The following is a 24,238-nucleotide window of genomic DNA, read 5'->3' as shown; positions in this document are numbered from 1 at the left end:
TAATCTGGACGTTGAGCAAAGGCCCTTGAGCTCAGTGCATGCTTGGGAGCCTGACCTTGCTGCTAGCTTTACTTCCTGACTTTTCACCCTATATGTTCAAGATGTTCCTTCAAATCACAAACATTTCACATGGTTTTGCTGAGATCTGAAAAGCAAATACACCTGAGAAGGCCTAGAATGATCACTGGATTTCAGCTAGTGGATTGGGACTCACTACCAGGTACCTGTAGCCTGACCTAAAATGGGTTTCAGCAACAGCACTACCACCATACAAGCGTATGGTAAAAAAATAAAAAGGAGAAGTGGGTCCCCCAGCACATGTTTGGACTAAAGGTGAGTCTGCTTACAGGTCTTGAAAAGTTGAAGATAGCTGGCTAGATCCATAGCAACTTTCCCACAGATTCTTGTCCTGACTGCACCCGCACTGGAATACCACTTTAAGAGTCATAGCTTTCCCCAAAGAATCCTGGGAACTGTCATTTGTTAAGGGTTGTTAGGAGTCCCCTATTTTCCTCACAAAGCTACAGTTTCCAGAAGGGGTTAATAGTCCGTATTCCCAGGGGACTCCAGATGTTTTGGACTCCCATCATCCTTGTCTTGGCCATCCTACCTGATGGGAGTTGGTGTCTAAAACACCAGGCTGGGGAAACCTATGCTATGGGCAGATGTACCATATAATAGGTGGTGTTAGAGATAGCATGAAATCAGCAGAACTGGACTACTGGTGTTTTTTTCCGGTGCTAACTATGCTTTTTTGTTTTAGTGCATTTCCTTACTGGCTTTCTGATGAATGCTCCTGCCATTTCTCAAGTTGCATGTAATTTTTTTAAACTGTTAATTTATTTCATAAGAAAAACAAATCACAGCCATACAAATTACACAGACGCTTGCATGCAGTTCAGGGTAAGAATAGCAGGCATTCCAATTTTGCAGGGAAGTGTGCATTCTCTCAACAGGCTTCTGAAAAACAGAAGTGTGTGCTATCTTTTTAAAAGATGCCTAGATCTGAAGACAGGAAAGACCAGAGGCCACCCCGGGTCATAGCACAGGGAAAAGTGTTTCCCCAAGAAAGTAATGCAATGAGGAGTGTGGGCAAAAAAAGCAAAGAGGTTACCTTCCTCTGCAGGTTAGCTATACCCTTGAAGCATCCCTTATAGTATCTCTGAAAGCTCAGATCTGTTGTTTTGCCGTGCACCCCTAGAATAATCAGTGGAATGACATTTTTAACAAATATTTGCCCAAACGCTTGTTCCATTTGACACGGCAGATTTGCCAGCCCAAGGAGTTTTGTGGCCAACAAATGAGCTAGGAGTCATCCTGACAATTGAGGAAGCATCTTTGCTCCATCCCTCGCCACCCATATTCTCAGCTTCTGAGAGCCAGTTCCTTTTTCACAGCTTGGGAGTTGTGGTTGTGGAGAGGGGGGCGTGGAGAGCAGGCGTAGGTTGCTTAGTTATTTTGCTTATTTGATTCATCACCTGCTTAATCTAAAATCTCTCCGCAAGCTTCCTTGCTTTTATTTCTTTCTAGTCTGCTGCAAGTGCTCCAGTTGGAGCCCTCCCTGCAGCTTCCCCAGCGTGTTGGCTAGACCTGCAAATGGGGACAGAGCCATCCATCATTCATGCAGGTGCAAGGAAAAGAGGGAGGGAAAGAGGGGAGAGGAGGGAGGGGCTGGGAAACCAGAGGAGAAATGTCCTTGTGAAATGTGAGAGCTGCCTTCTCTGTGCCTTAGAGCAGCTAAGCCATTTTCAGACACCCATTTTCTCCCCATGACTTTCGTTCTTCTGTGGGTGACCAGTACACTGACATGTCAGTAGGTTTCGCCTCTCAGGTGACAGGTGTGCTTATCTTTAGGTTGATCACTTCTTGGTATGTCACAATGTGCTAGTGGTGTTGGCACAGGACTAAAATCTAGCAATTTCCTCTTTGGTTATTTATTGATGTGGAAGCGTGGCCTTTATCTTACTATGTTTTCTAGAGACCCATGGGTTAGTTATGTTTATTTTTTTCTAATTGTTTTAATAAACCATTGTTACTTTTAGTTAGCCTCTGCATTCTGTGTAGTGAACTCAGATCGTGTTTCATAGAGGGTTCATTTGGGGAAGGACAAGTTATAAAGTGCAAGAAACTTTTAAAAATCGGATCGTTATTATTTTTAATCTGCCTTAGATATTACCCAGTGATTTCCCTGTCTGCCCACACAGCTGCTATTTTCAAAGAGGGGCAGCCTGGGAGAGTTCGTTACACCTGGATCCTATTTCCCGCTCACATTTTTGTGCCATGCCCAACACATACTTCGTCTTATTGCCATTCATTTATCCTAGTCTTTGTTCCTGTGTGGCAGGAGATAACACCAAGTTTATTAGAAAATATTGCTAGGGCTTAGAGGCGCCTCTGGGATCTCAGCTGTGTGATCTTAAACCACCCTCTTCCTTTGCATTCGCTTGCTTGTTTTCCCTCCATAGACTCTCTGCACAATAAAGCTGCAATGGTAGGGTATGGAGCTTGCTATTAGTTGCTGCCTTCTGCAGGGGCACAAGTCCAGTTGCAGGTCATATGGGTAGTTCAAAATTGCATAACAACATGTCATCACACTAATATTACACGCATTTGTGTGGGAAAGGATCTCATCCTTGCTATGGTAGCACCATGCCTGAAAAACAGCTCAATACACTTCAGTGTGCTTGCTCATGTGTTCTACTAGCGGAGTTGTATGGCAAGCATATTTTGTGAGTGCCTGTGTGTGGAACACATGAAAAGCATTGCTTGACTGAGATGAGAGTGGGGAGTCTGTGAACCTCCAGGTGTTGTTGGGCTCCAACTCGGTCCCAGCCAGCATGGCCAGTGGTCAGGGATGCTGGAAGTCCTAGTTCAACAGTGCCTAGTTCTCCACCCCTGATTTGGACCGAACTCAACATTGTGAAGCCTCACTGACTATAATGCTTGTAGCATCTTCTTAGACTCTGCAGTTGTCCATGTTGTTGGATGGATGACTCTCATGGCCAGAAACATGATTGCATTTAAGCCAGGAGCACGATCCAGCTTCTGTGTCATTGAACTCCAAATTTTGCACCAATAAAGCACAAATGCTGCAATCTATACCCCCAGTAAAATGTTTATTAAAAAAATATGTACTGTGCATACACTATTATGGGGTTTCCCAAACTTGGGTCTCTTGCTGTTTTTGGACTACAACTCCCATCATCCGTAGCTAGCAGGACCAGTGGGATGATGTGAATTATATTCCAAAAGCAGCTAGAGACCAAAATTTGTGAAACCCTGCACTAGAGCAATGTGCATTACAGTGGTACCTCAGGTTAAGAACTTAATTCGTTCTGGAGGTCTGTTCTTAACCTGAAACTGTTCTTAACCTGAGGTACCACTTTAGCTAATGGGGCCTCCCGCCCCCGCCACCACACGATTTCTGTTCTCATCCTGAAGCAAAGTTCTTAACCCGAGGTATTATTTCTGGGTTAGCGGAGTCTGTAACCTGAAGCGTCTGTAAATGTTTCCATAAAAGGCCCAGGATTGTTTGCAGGGAATAATTGGTGACAAGATAATTGGAGAAGGTCAGTTAGCAGCACAGGTATTTGAAACCCTGTATCTACTACCCCAGAACCTTTTTCAGGTTTGGCCTGTGTAAGTTTTCAGTTATCCTTGCATTTAAGCACTCACTTGGTAACCATAGGTGTCAAGGAATTGTGCACAGGCAAGTGAACAGGCTGGTCAACGATTGACAGGATCTTCCCCTATGCCTGTTGAAGAACCCAAGTGGGCTGCCTGAGAAGGGAAGCCCTATCTTCTGCACCCGGGATGCAAATGCCACAAGGTGCTGTGAGAAAGACAGCACTTTCCTTCCCTCCTCTGCCAGCCCCCAGCAAGCTAGTAAATATTTTTCAGGCTAGTAATTTTTTGTGAACTTGACTGGTGTCGATCAAGTTTTTGTTTAGTTTGTTCCATTTGTCTTCTTCCCTGTCCAGAGTTTCAGCAGCAAGTACCAACAATCACATGTAAAAACACCTCCCGCAAAACTTCAAATAGTGTTGTAATTATTACCGCATACTTGTTTAATCCTGGACCCAAATATATATTTCCACAGTGACAAAACTGTGTTAGCCTGGTCTTGGTTGTCTTCTCCTCACCTTTCTCCTGCTGTCTTGAGAAAAGGTTTCTTTAGCAGTTTCCCTAAAACTGTAATGGAATTATTAGATGGATGGTGTGCTTCACTCCTTCTTAGGCTGCATTTTATGCAAAATTATCTTTGATGGGTTAGGTATGTTCAGTCATTTAAGATGAACAATGCTGACTTATTCGGCTACATTATTTTTCATACGTCTCTGGCCTTATAGCAAAGAAGTCAGAAGGGACCACAGAATTTTATTGGGAGTAGTTTCTGCATGCAATGCTCTCATGTCAGCATTGGATTTAACAACAGATAGTTTGGATATGTGAACAATATGGCTGTGAAAAATGCTAAGAAGCCTTGGCCAGTGCGGGGGCTGCAGATAATTAATCTTTGACAAAATATGCTTCCTTCCTAATCCTCCACATGCTTGTCTATAACACTCTTGCTTAATTCTGTTTACTCTGCACATCACTAGCAGCAGCCATATCTAATGCCATTCCTTTTTCTTTCCAGGTAATGTATGGGAAATGTGTGACATACGGGAGCTCCCCCCACCCCCTGCTGCCTTAAACATGCCTTGGCAAGTCCTTAAAGTGCCCAGCTAATTCTTTTAGCTTTTCTTATTTCTTGTACCCCATTTATATTATTATTACATTTATACATTGCATTTCCTCCAAGGAGCTCAAAGTGGCTTACATTGTTCTCCCTTCTCTCCATTTTATCCTCACCACAACCTTGTGTGATAGGTTAGGCTGAGAGATGGTTGATTGGCCCAAAGTCATCCAGCGACCTTCTTGGGTGAGTGGGGATTTTTACCTGGAAGAATTCAAGAGCACCACATACATTTGTCAGGGCTGAACCAGCGGTCTAGTCTGGCTCCCATTCACACAAATCCCGCTTGCACGTTGTAATCCCAGGAAGGCCCTACCATGGGACACAGTGTCTAAGCTTCCCATCATTAAGTCAAGGCTTATTCCCACACTCTGGATATAATTGCTGGCTACCTTGGTTGGTCTTCTTAGAGAGAGGCATTTTTAAAAGCACAAAACACTATGATTATGTTCCATTTTATGAAAGGCCAAACATAGTGATGGTCTGCTTCTAGAATGAATCATGATAAGCAGTGACTCAATAGTTATGCAATTATCTTAATTGCCTCTCAATTCTAATGGCTTTGTGATAGATGTATAGGCAGGTATAGGGTTGCATGCAACGCAGCACTCCGTGAACATTTTGTAAGCCCAGGAACATCTGCTTGAGCAACAGAACGTTCTCCTACCCTCCATGAACTTCCTGAATCTGTTCCGGAGCAGATTTGTGGAAGGTGTATGGTGAGTGCAAGTGGAGGAGAGGGGGGAAAGTCCAATTGCACTGATGGGACATGGTTTTATACCACTGCATGGCCATGGGTCAGCTGTCGCATCAGTTTCCTATCTGTGAAATGGGACACATTGTGATCTACTGCATAGGATTGTTATGAGGTCAAGTGAATAAAAGATTGTAAGCTCTTTGAAAATTAAATGCACTATGTATAAGATTATTACCAGTAGTAATATGTTACAATATGGGGAAAGGAGACAGAAGCCTTGTCTGTAGAAAGGTTGGGGGAGAGGTCACATCACTTTTGCCCCCACTGTACTTCCTGAGTACTAGCTTTGTTATTGATCATTTCTGTGGCCAAAAGCTAAGCTCAGTGGAGGACTTAATGAGAGCTCTGACTGCAACAACCTACCTGTTTTTTAAATTCCTTAACCCCCCCCCCTTTATGGAGGGCTTCTTGGCACAGACTCTAGGTGGAACGTCCGCATTCTGCAAGGACAAACAAACAGTGGGGAGGTCCCATGCAGGGGGGCTCAGCTTGGCACCCTGAGAACCCTTGCCTTTCCTTAGCTCAGCAGGACATCGTTCCTCTTCTCTCCTTCCACCATGTCAAATATTTATGTTTGCCAGTGCAAGCTGGTCCGCCTCCCCGTTCGTAACTCCCTGGGAGTACCAGTCATCTCTTCCGAGGCCTCAGCTATAAATATCACATGTCAAGAGGAGCAGCCTGACAAAAGACACGAGTCAGCACTACACTTACCCATTTAAAATGACATTTTGTCAAATGCCATCGCAGGGGTTGGCATATCTCCTGGCAGCACTGGCCTTCATGCTGACTGCCAGATGCCTGCCTGCCTTTCTTTCTTTCTTTCTTTCTTTCTTTCTTTCTTTCTTTCTTTCTTTCTTTCTCTCACTGTGTTTGTTTATACAATCCCTTCATGGGGCTTGCATCCCATTTGCTGGTGAGATCCAGCCTCAGTGCAAAAGGAAAGCTTCCACTTTTTATTTTTCTGATTTCCATCAACCTAGGCCAAGTAAGGATGGTTACCTGGGAAGAACTGCAGAAGAAAGGGAAACATACTCCAGAGCCGTAGCTACAAGGGGGACTAGCCAGGTTTTTCGCCTCAGGTGAAGCCTACAGAGGGGCACCATTGACACTCCTTCCGTGTGTGTGTGTGTGTGTGTGTGCGTGCAAATGACCCGGGTAAAATAAAGCCAGTGCTCAGAAAGCAAGAAGTCCCTATCTTTCCCTGGAACCCCAGCAGACTCCATTGGATTTTGGGCCTGAAGGTAGTGAAAAGTAGCTATAGCCTGGAATGCAGATTACCAATCCTGGCGGGCTGCTACCAAGAATGCAGGAAACCAAACAAAAAATAATGGAAGGATTTGCCCTCCCTTCAAACCCCCACCTCCCTGAACTGCATCTTAAGAGTGTGGCCTTTCTCTTGATATCAGGTAGCTTTTATGCAAAGAGGTTTGTTCTCAGAGGTGGAAAAGCTTATCAAGGAGGAAGGCCGATGCCTATATAGATAGCACAGCGATGCTACTTCCCAGCAACCAGCTCCTTTCCTCGTTAAGGCTCTTAGGACATAGGTGCAAACATACATAAAAGCCTATTAGCTCTTCAGCTTGGACTGCCTTAAAGCACCAAAACCAGAGCAAGCCAGATTCCTTCAGTCCTCTTTACTGTGTTGTAAGTAGAGGCTCTTGAGTCCTGTGCTGCAGTGAGAGTTAATGTTTGACTGGGAATGATCATGTTAATTACTCTGCTGCGACAAATGTTACCTATTCAGCCAAAAGCATGTGATACAGCCTGCCGCGGACCATGCCACTTCAGAATGCAGGTGGGGTGATCTCTCACCTCAGTACCTCACAAAAACGTAACACACACACACAAACACACACATTCAGCATACTGCACATATAAAATTAAAAAGAACACAATTTTGGAGGAAAGGGTTTGAAGAAGGAAATCTTGTTTTCTCACACAGTACCAGATCAGGGTCAGGCCATATAACTGACTGCTAGCTTGATCAATACCCAAATAAGGACATGGTTCTGTATATTAACTTACAAAATGTGGCAATTGCCACTCATTTGGTTGGATATTTAGGGCAAATTAATAGTACAGATAGTTAAATGGAAATTCCATGTTGTAAGGAAGGATACTTGAGTACCAGTACTTGGACCCAATCAACATGGGATGGGTCTAACCATTATACCCTGTTTGTGATGTTCCAGAGGTATTTAGTTGGCTACTGTTGAAGATGATGCAGGAATAGATGGAACTTTGCTCCAATCCAGGGGAGAAAAACTCACTACTTTTTATGTTCTTCCTCTGCAGAGCTCTTACTGCTTAATGGAAGTTGGATCTCAGAACACTTTCTTTCTTTCTTTCTTTCTTTCTTTCTTTCTTTCTTTCTTTCTTTCTTTCTTTCTTATATATATATGCTGCCTTTTTGCCAAGGGGACCCAAGGTGGTTTACAGTTTACAATATTAACACAAAAAGCTACAAAATATTCTTAGGCTGGCTTCAGGAGCTGCTGGCAGTGGTGGGATGTTGATCAGAGGGAGACGAGGGGTCAGACTAAGAGGAGCTGAGTCAGAGGCTGGAGAGGAATGGGTCCAGGAGACAGCGAGGCAGGCTGCTGAAGAAGCCAAGGAGTCTCCCCCTCCTGCTGCAAGCAGCTCTTCTCTCCCCCCACCCCCTGTCTCCCAGAACACGTAGAGGAATGAAAAGAGCAGTGGAGAGACTTATTGCAAGCAGACACAGTCTCTGCTTGGGGAAAAACCCTGGAGAGGAGGGGACTTAAGTGTTTGTGGGAAGGCAGGGACCTTCAGTCCTCATAACTGCCTCATGGGAGCAAAACCTACAAGGAAGAGCTGCTGGTTTCTTTTGATAAAGAGTTAACTTCACTGACACGAGTGGGGGTTGTTGTGGGTTTGTTTGTTTTTTTAAAGAAGAAGTAGTAAGTAGCCCCTGGAAAGGTGGGGCTGCCCAGGTCCCTCCAGGTGCGGGTAGTTATGTGGTCTCTGGCCTGGGCTTTCTTGCTTCTACCTTTCCTTGGACCTTGCCTAGTTGCACATAATCTGGTTCAGTGCCAAGAAAATTGTAAATTAAAGGGGAACACTGAGAGAGGTATCTGCATGTTAGGGGAAACCCCAAGGTTCCAAGAAGTAGAAAAAGAATAAGCCAATGAGGACTGAGCATAGTCATTGGCACAGAATATAAAGTGCTTGTTGGGTGGGGCATAGAAAACAGGGAGGGGTATAGAATGGAGCTGAGTGTGGTGCCCTCCAGATACTGTTGGATTCCACCAGCCCCAGCCAGTATGGACAGTGATCAGGCTGATGGGAGTTGTAGTTCAGTAGCATTGCAATGGCTCCACATTGGCTTCTCCTGGGATGGAGTATCCTAAAAGGGTAGGTGACTATTACCTTGGACAGGAGCTGCTCCACTCTGCCACGTTATATAATATATAACTTGGATTGTTGACTTATGCTTCATCTATTGACTATGGTCTTTTGAATATGGCAGACACAATAAAAGGGTCCATTCACAATTTCAGGTGCAGTCTGCTCATTAACTTCCTTTTCACCAGCTTCCTTCCACTTTTGTATAGCTGGGCAATAACATTAAATGAGTTCCAGTTTTTGTTTTCTCTTTTGTAATAATGTTAGCTCTAACAAGCCATTCTGGTTCAAAAGGGAACTCTTGGCTACACGTCTGGGCACCCTATAATCCTACTGGTTATCTCCACTGGATGTAAATAATGTGTCCCTGAAGTGGTTGAAATATCCCTAATTGTGCTGATGCAGTCTCCAAAGAGAATGTCCCGTCTAAGAGGTCAACAGTTCATGGTAATAAAAAATCTCTCTCTCCTCCCAGCTTGTCCATAATCCACATTGCCTGCAGTATGTAATTACGGATTTCCGTGATAAGTCCAGACGGCTCTCACAAAATCTCCTTGCATGAGGATTTTCTTTCATTTTTAAAGGGTGGGTGGGAGGAGAGGCAGAATCAGGGAACCAAACAATTTCCCCCTATCTTTCGAAAGATTTGTCAACACTTTTATTTGCCTGTCCAGTTGCCTTCTTTCGCCAATATCTGAAGTTCTTCCCTGCATTAGAAACGCTGCTATCTTCCTCGCCGAAGCCTGTTTGTAAATTATCTCACCTTGTGCTGCTTTGCGACCCATCTACCTAAATGCTACGCGCTAATTTGGATGCTGGTGCTGAAGTTATATTTATCTCTTAATGCCATGCGTAGGGACTTACTCATGAGTGGGAGGCTCTGAATCAAACTGAATGAGTCACTGGCAGAAGCCACAGCTTCTTTTGTGAGGAGCCTAGCTGGTCGTTTTGTTGCAGATGCTCCTTCTGGGGCCATTGCCCCCTTAGACTCCCAAGTGGAACCATCGTGACTCCACCTTCGCAAACGGAGAGCAGGGGAAGAAGGCGCTTGAATGACAAGGCCCTTGCAAAGCGTCCCGCCGGCGTTTATGCAAATGACAACATAAATCTGGCCTTCCAGGCTTAAAACAGGATTAGGTTATTGAGAAGCTGCTGCAGCCTGTCCATCCAGCGGCATTTTTAGCTGTTGCTGCAGCAGCTGTTAGGTAGAAGCTTACCGCTTCGCAAACCAGCATGTGATGTCTTATGCTGTATTTTCTGCTGCACTGCAAAAAAAAAGGGAGGGGGGAGGGGGGAAAGTTAGTCATCCTTTTAAGATGCTTTAATAACTAAGGGCCATTTTTGCACAACTGCAAACTGAGCTTACTCCTCCCCCCACCCCCATCAGAACAGCCTTCTTTTTCAGATCCACACAGGTCACTTGCTTGCACTTTGTGTTTCTGGCGATCCACCTATCCTGTGATAAGGACCATCAGGTATGCATTCAGTACCATTTAGTGCGGTTTGTCTGCGATGCTGGAAAAGCAAACCCAATTTATACCGATGGGAATCATTCTTCATACTTAAGTGTGTGTGTTTATATGAAAAATAAGAATTTTTTGCAAGTGTAATTTGTACCCATTTTAATGTATTCAGCTCTGTGCTAAAAACAACAGCAACCCAGTTAGCTCTAACTCCTAAGTTCATACTGCATCAAGAAAAACTATCTGACTTGGATACATTGTGCAAAAAAATAATTTCATAATGCCTCATATTTTTACGAAGTTAATCTGCAATTGTAAGTTTCCTGGACAATTTGCTCCTCTCCCCACCGAAGTTTTGCTTGTCATCAATTGTGGCAATGTTGAAAAAGGGCAGTGAAGCTTCATCCTCAGCTAATAGAGCTCCTAGCCCATTGGCTTCTCAGGACCAAAAGGAATGTTCCTTTAATAGCATAGTTAGAATAACAGAATCACAGAATTATAGAACTGGAAGGGACCACAAGGCAATGCAGATTATTTTTTTACCAAACGTGGGGCTTGAACCCATGACCCTGAGATTAAGAGTCTCATGCTCCACCGACTGAACCACTATAGACATGGTTGTGTTTGGGCACAGATGAGGGGGTGCAGGTTTTCATTGGGATCCTATCACACAGGTAGGAACATAGAAAACTGCCTTATGCTGAGTCCGACCATTGGCTCATCTTGTCCAGTCGTGTCTGTCCTGACTGGAGTGGCTCTCTAGGCAGTTTTTACCACCTGCCCCTGAAGACACCAGAGGTTGGACCTGAGCCTTCTGCATGCAGGGCAGATCCCATGTACTGGGCTGCACTCGCTGGGGACATTTAACCCCAGCTGCACATCCCAGCTGCAATCCTGATAAAAATTCTCTCCTCCATCTCCAACACAGCAGTGTGAGAGTGAGAAAGAAGTTCCTATAAGAAACCGCAGCATATGGAGTCAGGCCAGTGGCCCATCCAGTCTAGTCCTGTCAACACTGTCTAGCAATGCTTCTCCTTCAGGGTTATTTCCCAAAGCCTGCTGTTTCAGCTTTCTTTTAACCATAGATGTCAGTTCATTGGCGTTCATAGAAATGTGCCTGGGTTTCTCCTTGGATAGTCACCAGGACCATTTTACTGATACACTTTGCCCTAGTAGATCTGTGAGAAATGAGATGTGGGGCTTATGTCACTTTAGTCTTCCCGCCCCATCCAATGCAAGCCAGGAAGGGAAAACACATAGAAGCCCATCAAAAGAGAAAGCTAGTTACTACTACGGTAGAAAAACAACCCATTCAGCAAGCACTACTCCTCTGGCTCCTTTAGATTTCGGCAGGCACTGCTTGCAGGTTTTCTGAAATGGCACTTTTGCTACCAGTTGGCGGAACCTTCTGTTTCCCCCCTCAGCAGACTTGCCAACTCAGGCTGTGCCTCACGTTGAAGTTTATAGAGAAGGAAACTGCAAACATCCCACTTGGGGTCTGTCATCTCAGCACGTGGCTCAGGGGTGTTGTTCAGAGAAGGCTGCAATGGTTTAGCTTCTTCAGTCTGACTCCATTGAGCCTCTGGACCTCTTGGCAGCACCAGCCGTCTGGCTGAATAAGGTCTGCTTTAAAGCAGGAGGGAAGGACGCAGTTTGTCCCAGGATCCCAGGCCATACAGTCAAATGCGCCAGCACAAACTTAATTCTGAAAAGAAAGCAAATGCTGATAAGTTTTTAGTGAGTTTGTTTTATGTTTTGTGTATTGATTCATTCCGTGTTGATGACTGCTTTTAACCATTCTGTATGTTTTAAAACTTTACTGTATGCCACCTAGAGATGCTCTCCGTGTGGCACATCAAATTAAATAAATAATGATAATAAAACTTCTCAGTTTCTCGTTTCCATTTACCCAGTGCATGCGTTCCTGAGATGCATGTTCTGAAAGGGCCAGAGGATAATAGAGTGGACTCAACAAAGTTGTTGCACTAGTAGAAGCCAGTGCAAAAAGTCTCGCTAGCACTGTGGTACTTCTAGCCCGCCTGTTCAATCTGGCAAGCAAAAATTCTGTTGGAGATGGAATGATCTCCTTGGAGCAACCCATTGCTTTCCTACAGAAACAAAGCAAGCCTGCAAGAGAGCAGAGCAAAAAGTAGGATAGACTCTTCCTATCCTGTTTTTGTATGCTATGGGATATCTATATCTAATCTATATCTATATCTATATCTATATCTATATCTATATCTATATCTATATCTATATCTATATCTATATCTATATCATCTATATCTATCTCTATCTCTATCTCTATCTCTATCTCTATATATCTCTATCTATATCTATATCTATCTATATCATCTATATCTATATGGCAAGCATTTGAATACTTGAACCCCATCAACAATACAGCCCAGCAACAGATGCATTATGGTTTTATTTTATTTGCAGCTGTATAACTTGTTTCACAACCAAAAGATACTGAAGCGGTGTAAAATAAGACAAAATACAAAGGTTTATAAATTTGATAAATTAAAAGCAACCAATCAATTTACACATTTGTACACTTCATCTTCCATAAAATGACTGGGTCACCCTTCAGGGAAAGTCTTCTTAAATTAAAAAAAATGTCTTCAACAGCTGCCTAAATATCAAGACACTCAATACCATCTGAGCCCCCGGACTCGTGTCTCTTAGACCAGTTGTCTAGGATGTATGGCAATCATCTAACTGTTCTTAAGACTCTTAACCAAACCAGAGTAGAGTTCAAGGAGACAGTTCTATTGCTGGTGCCAGATGACTGTATGTCTTTCACCCATGTGCTTGAATGCTGCGTGCTGGCTCAGAATTTGGTCTTCTCTCCCAAGCTGATGAGAGAGGAGGACAGGCTAAAATTCCGCTTCTGCAATTATCTAGCTGTCCGTCTATCATTGTGGAGGCCTGGATGCCAGTGCCTTAGCACACTGTGTTAGTTATCCTTTGAAGGTAACTCTGCGCGAGTTGTGAGTGACCAATTTAGAGCATGTATCATCACAGCTCTTTATTTCGCACATGCAAGCCTCATCGTGTTGGGCAAGCTCCTGTTTTTCAGATCTTATCCCAGGGCTCCTAATTGCCATCCTACATCTGTTAATAAGGTGTCACCCATCGGTTTGTAATGAAGACATCAAAAAAGAAAAAGCTCCCAAGAAGGAGGCCTTCCCAACAGCCTGACGGTTCATTCTGCACTTTCTGTTTAGATTACGGATTTCCCATGGCAGGGAACTCGTGTCAATACTTTAAAAATAATAATAGAATAAAATAGTGGTTTCAGTGCTGCATCCAGCCAGTCATTGTCTGTCTGTCGACTGTGGATTTGCACCACACAAAAATCTGTGTGTTGGCTGCTCTCTTTTGGTTTTGTTTTCATCAAGAATTGCAATGTCTCTTTGCCGGTTTGTACATTTACAGGAAATTCACATTTTTAAAAGAAGACTCGGGGGCGATGTGGAAATAGGTGCCTCCAAGATGGATTGCCTGACTGTTCTGCAAATCTAGGTGTCTGTGTGACCTAATTAACAAATCACAGTTTGAGACCCAAAATGCTTCCATCATGTATCTAACAAGGGCAAATCCAACCTTTCTGCTTTCAAAACAACATCTTTCAGGAGCACCATGTAGCCCCATAATAGTACGTGAAATCCCACTCCTCTCTTAGAAGCTCAGAGCCCATCTTCTTGGCAGAGCTCCAGGGCAGCCTGCCGGGGCACACTTTTCCATTTGCTGTCCCTGTAAGGATGAAAACATGAAGCTCCCGACAAGTTAGATCATTGGTCCATCTAGACCAGAATTGTTTACTGTTACTGGCAGGAACTCTCCAAAGATTCAGAGTTTTTTCTAGCACATCTACTTGAGATCCTTTTAAATGGAGATAAGGGGAATCAAACAGGGAAAGCGATGACTCTGCTACTTACCCATGGCGCTTCCCCATTTTCTGGGTTTCTTGAAATGTATATTCTTAGGGCCTACCTTATTTTTGTGATTCTAAGTTGTTTTGAATTGTTTTTAAACATTGTGTTTTAATTGGGACATTAGAGTAAAGGGTGAGCAATTAATAATATTAATCCTATTTCTAAATCAAAGTAACGTGAGGGCTCACTGCTGGACCAGTTAGGCTCCCCTGGTAGATTAAAAGCGGGCAGGGAATGGGCTTATTCCACAGAGCTCCTGGGCTAGTTTTTATGTTTTGCTCTGCTCCACCGCACTTGAATGAGGTGTCTGGAATGAAAGATGGTTCAGAATTCCCAGCCATTTTGCTGGCTGCCTTCCAAGGTCCAATGGCTGCTTCCCTTACAATCTCCTGGGTAAAATTAGAACAAAGTTCACTTCTTTCACAAGCACAAAAAGGAAATGCAGAAAAGGAGAACACTGCAACAGCCAAGATCCATTACCCACTCGTAAGTGCTGGGCCTATCAAAGAAGAGCCCTGTACCATCCACCTGCCCACCACTGTGGGTGGAAAGAAGACTCGGAAATATCATCAGATGTTCTGCCTTCTGTTAAGTGCTTCAGTTCTTCTTCTTCCAAGGCATGCAGCCAAAGATGTGTATTTCTTCTTGTTTCCAAAGCAATGGAGGAAGGAAACTGGTATTTAGATATCCTTCCAGCAACTGAAACATACCTCATTGACAGAACTAACCAGTCCAGTTCTTGGCTATGCTGCCCCAGCTGAATGGCACTCACTAGCTTGGAGAGAATCCCTTTATTTAACTTTGAAGGTCTAGGCTAGGGATGCAGAAACTGAGGACCTCAAGGCATTGCTAGCATTCTGCTCTTATCATCCCCAACTAGCATGTAGTTCAGCCCACTGGGAAGAGGACTCTCAAGTAGGCCTTGCCTTTACCTCAAGTGGTCCCATCAGTGGTGCCAACACCTTTAATTTTATCCCCCCCCCCCGCATGTTCAAATTATATTAAGAGGAAAGAGGGAAGGACAGAGAAGTTGAGAGAAAATGGCAAATAGAAGAGAAAAACAAGGAGGTGAACAGATGTATACAGTAGTAGCAGTAGGAACAACAACAATATAGAAAAGTGGGTTGTGTATCACAGGACATGGTTAAAGTGGGGTCTGGTTCTCAAGAGAGCTATTGTGATATTAATACATTTAGGTGGCTGTTTCCTGTGATGATTTATGTCACTTATCCACTCATAACCGAAACATTAATCTTTCCTCCAGAGTCAATCAGTCAGACAGTTGTTTGGAAGATTTGGGATGGATTCATACATGCATTGAGGAGTATGCTGCCCTATTGCTTGTCTCCCAGGTGACCCTTGAGTTGGACTTGAACAACATGGCATTGCCAGGGCACCATCTGAATCTTGCTGCTGAACTCAGCATGCCATGTAGGCAGCCCAAAGAGGCATTGGATTGCAGGAGTTTATTTATACCCAATTCTGTTGGCAGTGGGGAGGTGTCACGTCTGTAGAGATTATCAAAAGACATCCCAAGTGCTAGCGTCAGCTGCACCTTGTGATTGCAGAGCTGGGATCTCTTCCCTAGTGACATATCAAAGACAACTGAGGAATCTGAGTGTTTTGCAGAGGTTCGTGTATGAATTGCAAATGCATATTCAAAGTTTTTCTAAAAATAAATATGTCTACCTCTACTCCCTGAGAAAGATTTGAGGGAAAACACAGCATTTGATGAAAACATACATTTGCTGGGGGCCTGGACAATCAGATATATTGATGGAAATCGGAATCTAACTGGGGGCTGGATTAACCATTAAGCCAGGCAAATTACTGAACAGTTTCTCATAGCCAAAATGGGGCCATGGTGGTATTGTTCCTGGGTGATAGGTCCCCAATAGGAAATAGGTGGGTAACCCAATTTGTACTAGGGGATTGTGGACAAATGGAGCAAGGGAGAGCAACAAAGGGTTCGGAATAAAGCTACAAGATACAGATCTATCAGCATGCATCTCCTGCAAATCCCTTGGGGTTTATATGAGAGTTTCATCATGAGCACATTGTGTTAGACTGTAAATTGAAACAACATGATAACAATTCCATCTCAATCCAAGATGGGTTAAAGGCAATAATTTTTAAGGGCTGCGCAGATTCTAAACCGCACTTCCTTCAGAAAATAACAGTGCTAAAATGTGCATTGCATGCACAATGCAGTAAGGGAAGTGTGTGAAAAGGCAGCAGATTAGAAAAAGTCTCCGGATCCACTGGCTTCCCCACACACCCCTCCAGTAGGCAACTTTTCAAATGGTCACTGCAGTTGTGCTTTTAGCAGCAGCTTTTTATGCAGATGTTAGTTGGCAATAATGTGTGTCTCCATAATGTGAAAAGTCCCTATCCGCTCATTTTTCCATGTGGCTTGGTGGAAGCTTGCCCTGCCCTGGACAGGTTGGGCGGAGGTCAGCTTGCAACCTTCTTCCATTGCGATTTTCTTTTTCTGCCAGTCTCCAGGCTTCTTCCTTGCCCCAAGACTGACCCTTCCCTACAGCCTTTGCTTCGTAACCTGAGGTCCATTTGCCCTTTCTTTCACCTAGTGTTCATACAGAAGGTGTGGGAGGACCCACCATTTACTGTTAGTGGAGATTGTGTCCTAAATTAAATTGGAAAATGCAGAGAAGACATAAAGTCCCATTCCTGCGGGAAACAAGCCCTATAATCTGAGATTATCCAGTTAATAAAGACAGAACGAAGGGGGTGGAGAGGGGGAGATGCTGTCTCTTTCGTTTCTGTAACTTCTTGTGAAAATTGATTGTTAAGTCCTAGAGAGACTATTTGGAAAACTTCAAAGCAGTGCCTTGGATGTTATTCTCTCATTACGGCTTTTCAAATGCTCAGTTGATCTTGTGAGTTGAGAGCTAAATGCAAAACAAATATATTTGCTCTCCCCATTGTTAGGAAGCTCCCAAAGATCAGCAGGTCTTCACATAAAAGGGCTTCATGAATTTTCATTTATCTGGTGGTTGTTTTGAATGCTAGTCTTGGTCATTACGAGGACAAAGGCTTTTATCATCTACCAGCTCCATGGTGGCTTGCCTGGAATGGGTTTGTTGGCTCAGAAAGGCAGGACTGAGTGCTGACCCTACTCGCTGAATTCAGTGAACACTGTAAACGTACTGATGCCAGCAAAATTGGGATCAAAAATTTCCCAATCGGTGCTGTACTTTGCTAGATAAAAAGCATTTGTGGAGAAGCAGGAAATCTTGGTGTTCAAGTCTGTCCAATTCAGCTAATGGAGTCTAGCTGGTGAACTGAGGAACTCTGGATTCAAATCTCCACTCAGCCATGAGAGTGTTACTCAGTTTTAACATTCCTCACAAGGTTGACTTGAAGATTGCAAGAGATGATAGTGCCATGTATGCTGGCCTGAATGTCTTGGAGGAAGAGCAGCATTCAAATATGAACAATAAAATCACATGTCACTGAAACAAATTGGAGTCATAACGTTGGCAAAATTCTTACACATCAGATAGAGTTTCTTCCCTACACTGAGCATGGTATAGATGTCAGTAGTGCCCGATGGCACAATTTTGCAGAAACCTTTGCTTGAGCTAGGGATGGGCCCATATGTCAATTTCAGGTTTCTCATTTTTCCAATCTTATGTTTTGTTCCCCACATTTGTACATCAGTTTGTGATGATGGTGATTTTTAAAAAGGTTTCATGAAGATTCACCAGCATTTCTGTGCAAATTTCAACTAGTAGACACATTTTTGTAAGTGGTTTTGCCTAAGAGACAGTTTTTTTGCAAAGGAATTTTCCTAATACAATGGATTCCCCCCCCCCCCCACACACACACCTGCCATCACCATCCATGTCAGTTCTACTAATATATACATTTTTGTATATATTAAGTACATGTTACTTGGCTGCAGAACTGCACTGGAAAATTCGGAGAGTGCAGATTTTCGAGGATAACTGTGCTTCTGTCTTGTGTGCTGCTTTGGGGAAGTGCAAAGTAGGGAGGTTCACCTTTCAGCCCAGACAGAGCCTACCTTCTCCCTCATCCATCCCTAATCTGAACAGGCCTTGTCTTCTGTATCACAGTCCTCCCCCTCCCCCGCCTTTGTGCATCGTGGACCTTCGAAAGCCGCATCCCCCAGCATATCTGTGACCTTTGGTAGGCTTAGCAGTAATGGTGCAGTGCAGCATTACTGTGTCCTTCTCGGTCACTCGCTTTCGCCGACCGTGTTGGGAGTTTAATGCAATTGCGTATGCCTTGAGAATGTGGTGGAAATGGGGCCGGGTCTCAGCTGCTCTGTGTGATTGACTGGATATTTTTAGCTCAGTTCTTAGAGCTTAGATTGCCTTACATGCGCCAGCCATTGATTCTGCTCTATTATACTCTCGTTTTGGCTGGGCTTGAGGAGCAGGGGAAGAATACAATGGATTGTTAGAGCTGTTATTGAATTGGTGTCTGGAGAAACTTGTTTCTATAAGGAGAGATTGCCACGGGTATGAGGAAATATTGAAGCTCCAAGGCCTGCTTGCCACTGCCAAGAGCGTGGCGGAGCTAAGTTTAGCTGATGAATGGAGCTGGGGCTGGAAGGCCTAGGAAAGAAAGGGGAAGTCAGGGGTGGTCAGGACCCAGAATGCCCAGTAGGCCAAAAGTGCCACCTTCAGATGCACACAGGCCTCTGTTGCAGAGCCTTACCTGATTCGTGACTGTCTGGTGTACCCTATAAGCCTCTTCCTTTCCTTCCTAATTGCTGGCTATCAGGGCACTAGTATAAGCCCTGGATGTCTGCATTACGTCACTAAAGGCTGGAGTAGCTTAAGTGTCCCTTAAGAAGCCATGCAGCTGCTCTGGTGGTGTACAGGGGCGTCTGTGTGTGTCTGTGTCTGTCTGACTGTCTGTCTTGCCTGAGGAGATCACCAGTGGTTGAACTGGTCTTTTGCTATATTTATACCTCTCCTTAGCTGTTTTTATTATAATTTGTACACCACCTTGAGATGGATGTGGAAGGCTAGCAATGGATCATGGTGATGATCCATGAGCAAGGGAACTGTCCCAAGAAAAGTTGAAAATGTCTGTTTCCTCTGAACTTGGGGGGAAAAAAAAGCACCACAAGCACATCTTTGTAATTATACAGGAAACGGGCATTATTCATTTTGAAAGATTGTCCCTCGAAATGCATCCATTTAATCTGAGTGATCTGCTGGTAGGTGGGTGGGTGTTTTCCTGTTCCTTTGAACAGAGACAGACTTGAAAGATGCATATTGTCAGTCACCCACCAGTAACCTCCTCCTCCTTTTTTGCCATGGGGAAACAAAGCATCTGGGCTGTCCTCCAGGGGGCTTGGCCTCTTGCACACTAGAAGGTAGTGGGAGTGATATTTCCAAGAGCACAGAAATGTTAATCTTAGAATCTGCATAATAGGATATTATCATGTTGATACTAGAAATACAAAACCCAAGCATTTCTTGTGAAAGCTGGCCAAGGTTGCAGCATCATTCCCAAATGGAAATACTAGATGTTCAGCGTGGAGAAAGTGCTCTGTTTTGCTTTATCCTTCAGTTTCTTTTGAATGGCATTGATGCACATATTCAAAGTCGGCAAAAATAATAATAATCACAATCAGGTACAAGTTGTCACTTCTAATTTAAGAAGGGGAATGAGAAGAATAGACCTAAATTCTGATTTTGCAGACAAGCCAGTAAGACATAATTATAATTCACCAGCAGGTAATAATGCGGAAAAGAAAAATAATCTCGGGATTTTTAGTTTTAATACATTGGAGGAGGGGCAGGAAATGCCTCATTTTACAGCATTCATGTCCTTGCTTTAGAGGCACAACTCTTATTACACACTGCTCTGTTGTATTTTCCCAGTCATTTTATGTATTTATTTAAAACATTTCTGTATCCCCTTTCATCAGTAATACCAGGTCAGGTCAGAATAAGAGCCACTGGGAGTCATTTAGAACTATATCTGCCATCTTTAATTTGCTTTTTTTAGTTTCAATGTGGTTATTTTATAAAATTTTGTTTTGTTGTAAAAGGAATTCTTTTGAAGAACAGGCTAAAAATACCTCGGTAAATAAACAAATGTGGAACTATTGCCTTTTTGGAGCTTGAAGGCTTTCTACAGGTGGCAGCCTGCCTTCAAGTGGTTTTAAATCCTCTTTGTTTTAGGAAGGTTTGGACTTTGGTTTCTTAGCTCCATGTTAGTGTGGCTTTTTATTGTGTAACATTTGGACACCCCTTAAAGACACCAGTGATCTGATCTACACCTTGTGAAGGCATGTGTGATTATATTTGACCTCATTTGGTTTTCCCAAGGATTGGCAAGCCAGCCAAGCTCACCATCCTTTTCTCTTTTACATCCACAGTATGAAGTGTCTGGTGAGGAACACCTCTACTCTGATTTCCCAGAGATAGATTTGTCCCAGTTGGATGCCGGTGACTTTGACTCAGCCAGTTGCTTCAATGAGCTGCAGTGGTGTTGCGAGCACTCTGAAACAGAGTCCAGCCAGTACAGTACAGATGACTCCGAGCTTTTTCAGGTACACTTTGCCGTGGGATTCTCTGCGTCACTGTGGGAAATTTACTCTGGGTCACAACTTCCCAACTGTGCATGTATCTTCCACCAACGATAATACTGTCATTGGCAATATGTTGGTTCTGGGAGCCCACTGCAGAGAAGAAACACATTTCTAGAGGAAATAAGTGTATGAGGAGGAGAACAGTGAAGAAATCCATGTAGCACATGTGGATTGTGCTGGAATGATCCATAGGTAGGAGGGAAGAATGTAGTTTTCTGTTTACAGGTCTTCTGACAAAACATTTCTAGTCAGCAGCAGACAGTGTGGTGGGATGGAGGCCCTTACCTGACCTCTTGGCAGGTGAGTTGCTGCTGCTTACTTGGAGAGGGAGGGACAAGGAAGGGTGATACCATGCAAATGCACTGGGAGGAGTTCCAAACTGAACTCCACTGGTGTTTTTGCAGCTCACCACCACTGTGCCCCTCCCAATAAGTAGCAGTGACTCACTAGCCAAGCCCCACCACAACATCAGTTTGTTTCCTTCATGATTCTGTGGCCTTCATTTGTCCAAGGAAAGGTAAAGGGTGATCTCTTGTTATTCTAAGGTGGCCTTCTTCATCCTTGGGTCCCCAAATATTGTTGGACCACATCTCCCATCATTTGTGACCATTGGATAAACTGGCTGGGGATAATGGGAGTTGTAGCCCAGCAACATCTAGGGATGCATGTCTGAACAGTTCAGATCTAAAGTGCCAATATATGGCCTGCTACCTGCAAGAGCAGTTGTTTTGGGCTACAGTTGGGATTTGCGGCTTCTTCCTTAGGCTTCCTGTGCAAAGTGCAACCAGGAACATATGAAGCCACCTTATGCTGAAGGCCAAATTAGATAATACGTTAGGGCTGCACTCTTATATCCACTTACCTGAGAGTAAGCTCCATTGAATTACACAGAATTTAATTCAGGCAGAGTAGAAATGTGTAGGGCCACAAAGTAAATGTGTGGTCTCAATTGCACATCTTTCAACTTTTTTAAAATAAAAAAATAGGACCTGTGGGAGCCTTAGCCTAGATCAGGACTCTGGTACAGTGGAGGGGAACTAATCCTTTTCCCACCCCAGCACAGTTTTGCTGATAAAATAATTCATCCCAAACTGTGATTTGCCTCAAGAAGTGATTTGGGGGCCACTCCCTATATAATAAATAAGTTTTTTGTTGTTATTTGTTATTTTGCACCCCCTTCGCACGGCGCCCTGTGCGGGGGAACCACCCTAAATCCAGCGCTGATAATAGCGAGGGGTGGTGGGATGGAGAAAAATTGCAAGAGTTAACACCCTCATGTCTTTCAGTTCTAATTGGAATTGGGGGCTCCTGTAGCTGTTTCTTTCTTTTTCACATTTTTCTTCTTAAAACGAAAGATATGTAAATGGCAACCACACACTGAAGGCTTCAAGTTTGGCCCTCCTTCCTATCAGTGGCTGAATATTATCTCCCCTGACTAACAGCCACTCTCCAGAGTTTCAGCTGATGCTCTTTTTTAGCCTCAGCACATAGCGTCTCTAAATAGAGATACTGAAAATTGAACATGGGACTGTGTTCTTCTGCACAGGAAACATGTGGTCCGCCACAGAACGTACAAAACTAATATAACAACTATCTCAAAGTGAAGAAGCTACACTACATCAATAATTCTTGCAGACAATCACACGCATACCAATAATTTCCTTTGCTTGCCCCTGCCTACCGGGTACTTTGCCCCTTACGGCAGATGCAACACAGGCCCAGGATGTTCCGTATCCTGCCGGCACTCACCTGTTAATTCCTCCACACAGAGGAGGCTCATTTCCCCCCTTTTCTGGAACAGCCTGATGGAAGCTGAGGAAAGGTGTCTGTGGCTGAGGAGGGGGGTCCACACTATTAATATCTCTTCTGCAGATGATTAGTGCTCCATTAATTTGCGCTTGGTTTCTAAATGGAGCAAGTGTAGTAAAGCTAATGAGGAGGCAGAAGAGCAGGCGAAGGCTGCCGAGCCCATCCTCCTGTGATCTATTATTAAAAGGAAATTACAGGATGGTGCCTTGTGCCATCCAGCCTGATTTCCAAACCTGACGGATTGTTCAGCAGTGGGTGGGAGGGAGGCAGCAAGCCAGGGAGGGGGGTGGCGATGGGAGGGGAAAGCTCATAGGAAGCAGCACACAAAGTGACGTGGCCCTGGAATGTTAATTTTCCAGCGCACAGAAAGCTTCCCTTTTATCTGACTCTCCAGCTTCGGCGTCACCTCTGCATCTCTCTGTGCACATGGATATTTTTAGCTGAGGCTCCCTCTCAGTGTGTTGCTCGTGCTCTCTAAATATATGTGGTCCCATTATACCAATCGGCAAGCTGAGACGCGGTGCAGGTGGATGGAGCTGTGAGCCCGCGAGGAAAATTAAAGGCGCACAGATTACCTGCGGGTGACACAGCTCCTTTGGTGCACCCCATGCCGCCTCCCCCTCCTTGCTCTTGGCTTTCCACAAAATACACACCATTTCCCAACAGGGCACAAGGTATTCATGTTGGTGTTTCCATGATCAGGATATGTTGTGAACAGTTCTTGGCTTCAGTTCTCCCCCTGTTAATTTAGGAAGACAGGAAGCTGCCTTGTGGCGGATCAGACCATTGGCCTACCTAGTTCAGTATTGCCTACACTGACCAGTAGGTAGCACCTCTTCAACATTTCGGACAGGGAGTCTTTCCCAGCCTTACCTGGAGATGTCAGGGATTGAAGTTGCAACTTTCTGCTTACAAGACAGATGCTCTACCACTAACCCTTCCCATTGTGTTCACATGCACATGATATGCCTGCTCTTGCCTTTTATGTCGAATGCCAGTAGCATTTCCAAGAGTCCAGAGCTAGTTCATATGATGGTGCCTCACCCGCCACCCCTGCTCCCTTCTTAACCCCAGCATAGCCTTCCAGGTAACCTTTGCTTCCTCCGAAGGCTGAGCAACAAAGGAGCTTGGTTCCATTTCTGCATCCTGCCATGCAGACTGGTCTGGCTGCTCCAGGCTCTGTCGGCTGGCCCAGCACCGTCCCCACTGACTGACTCAGCAGGAACCAGGATGTTGGGAGAGTCCTGCACATTATGCAAAAAGCTAATATTATTGCCGTTTAGTTCCTGTTATAAAAGAATAGTTCATCATTTTATACACTCGATTCCCATGATGATCTTTGGCCGGGGTGGAGGGGTGGAGGATGTCTGAAGAGGTTCTTTGAAGTGCCTCGCCAGAGTAATTGAGAAAGGAAATCAAGGAGGCAGGAGGAGTGAGGAGAGAACAGTGTGGGGTATGAGTTTATACCTGGCCTGATGTAGTATCAGCTATTTGGCAGAAAAAAACCATTCTCTTGTTGCCTCTCCTCCATTAAATACCTGCTGCTTCAGGGGGAAAAGATTGTTT

General features: G+C 44.2%; 1 protein-coding gene across 1 annotated transcript in view; it reads left to right on the top strand.

Moving 5' to 3' along the window:
• The window catches only part of PPARGC1B (PPARG coactivator 1 beta), a 105,608-nt gene that overhangs the window by 53,722 nt on the left and 27,648 nt on the right, over nucleotides 1–24,238 (top strand). Inside the window, exon 2 of the mRNA XM_081852042.1 lies at nucleotides 20,651–20,824. Within this exon, the coding sequence (XP_081708168.1) occupies nucleotides 20,651–20,824 (174 nt within the window). The remainder of the gene's footprint in view (nucleotides 1–20,650; nucleotides 20,825–24,238) is intronic.

This window comes from Podarcis erhardii, assembly GCF_964252035.2.
Source record: "Podarcis erhardii genome assembly, chromosome: 2".
NCBI classification, from domain to species: domain Eukaryota; kingdom Metazoa; phylum Chordata; class Lepidosauria; order Squamata; family Lacertidae; genus Podarcis; species Podarcis erhardii.
Note: the sequence above shows the minus strand (reverse complement) of the source record. Positions and strands in the feature narration are given on the sequence as shown.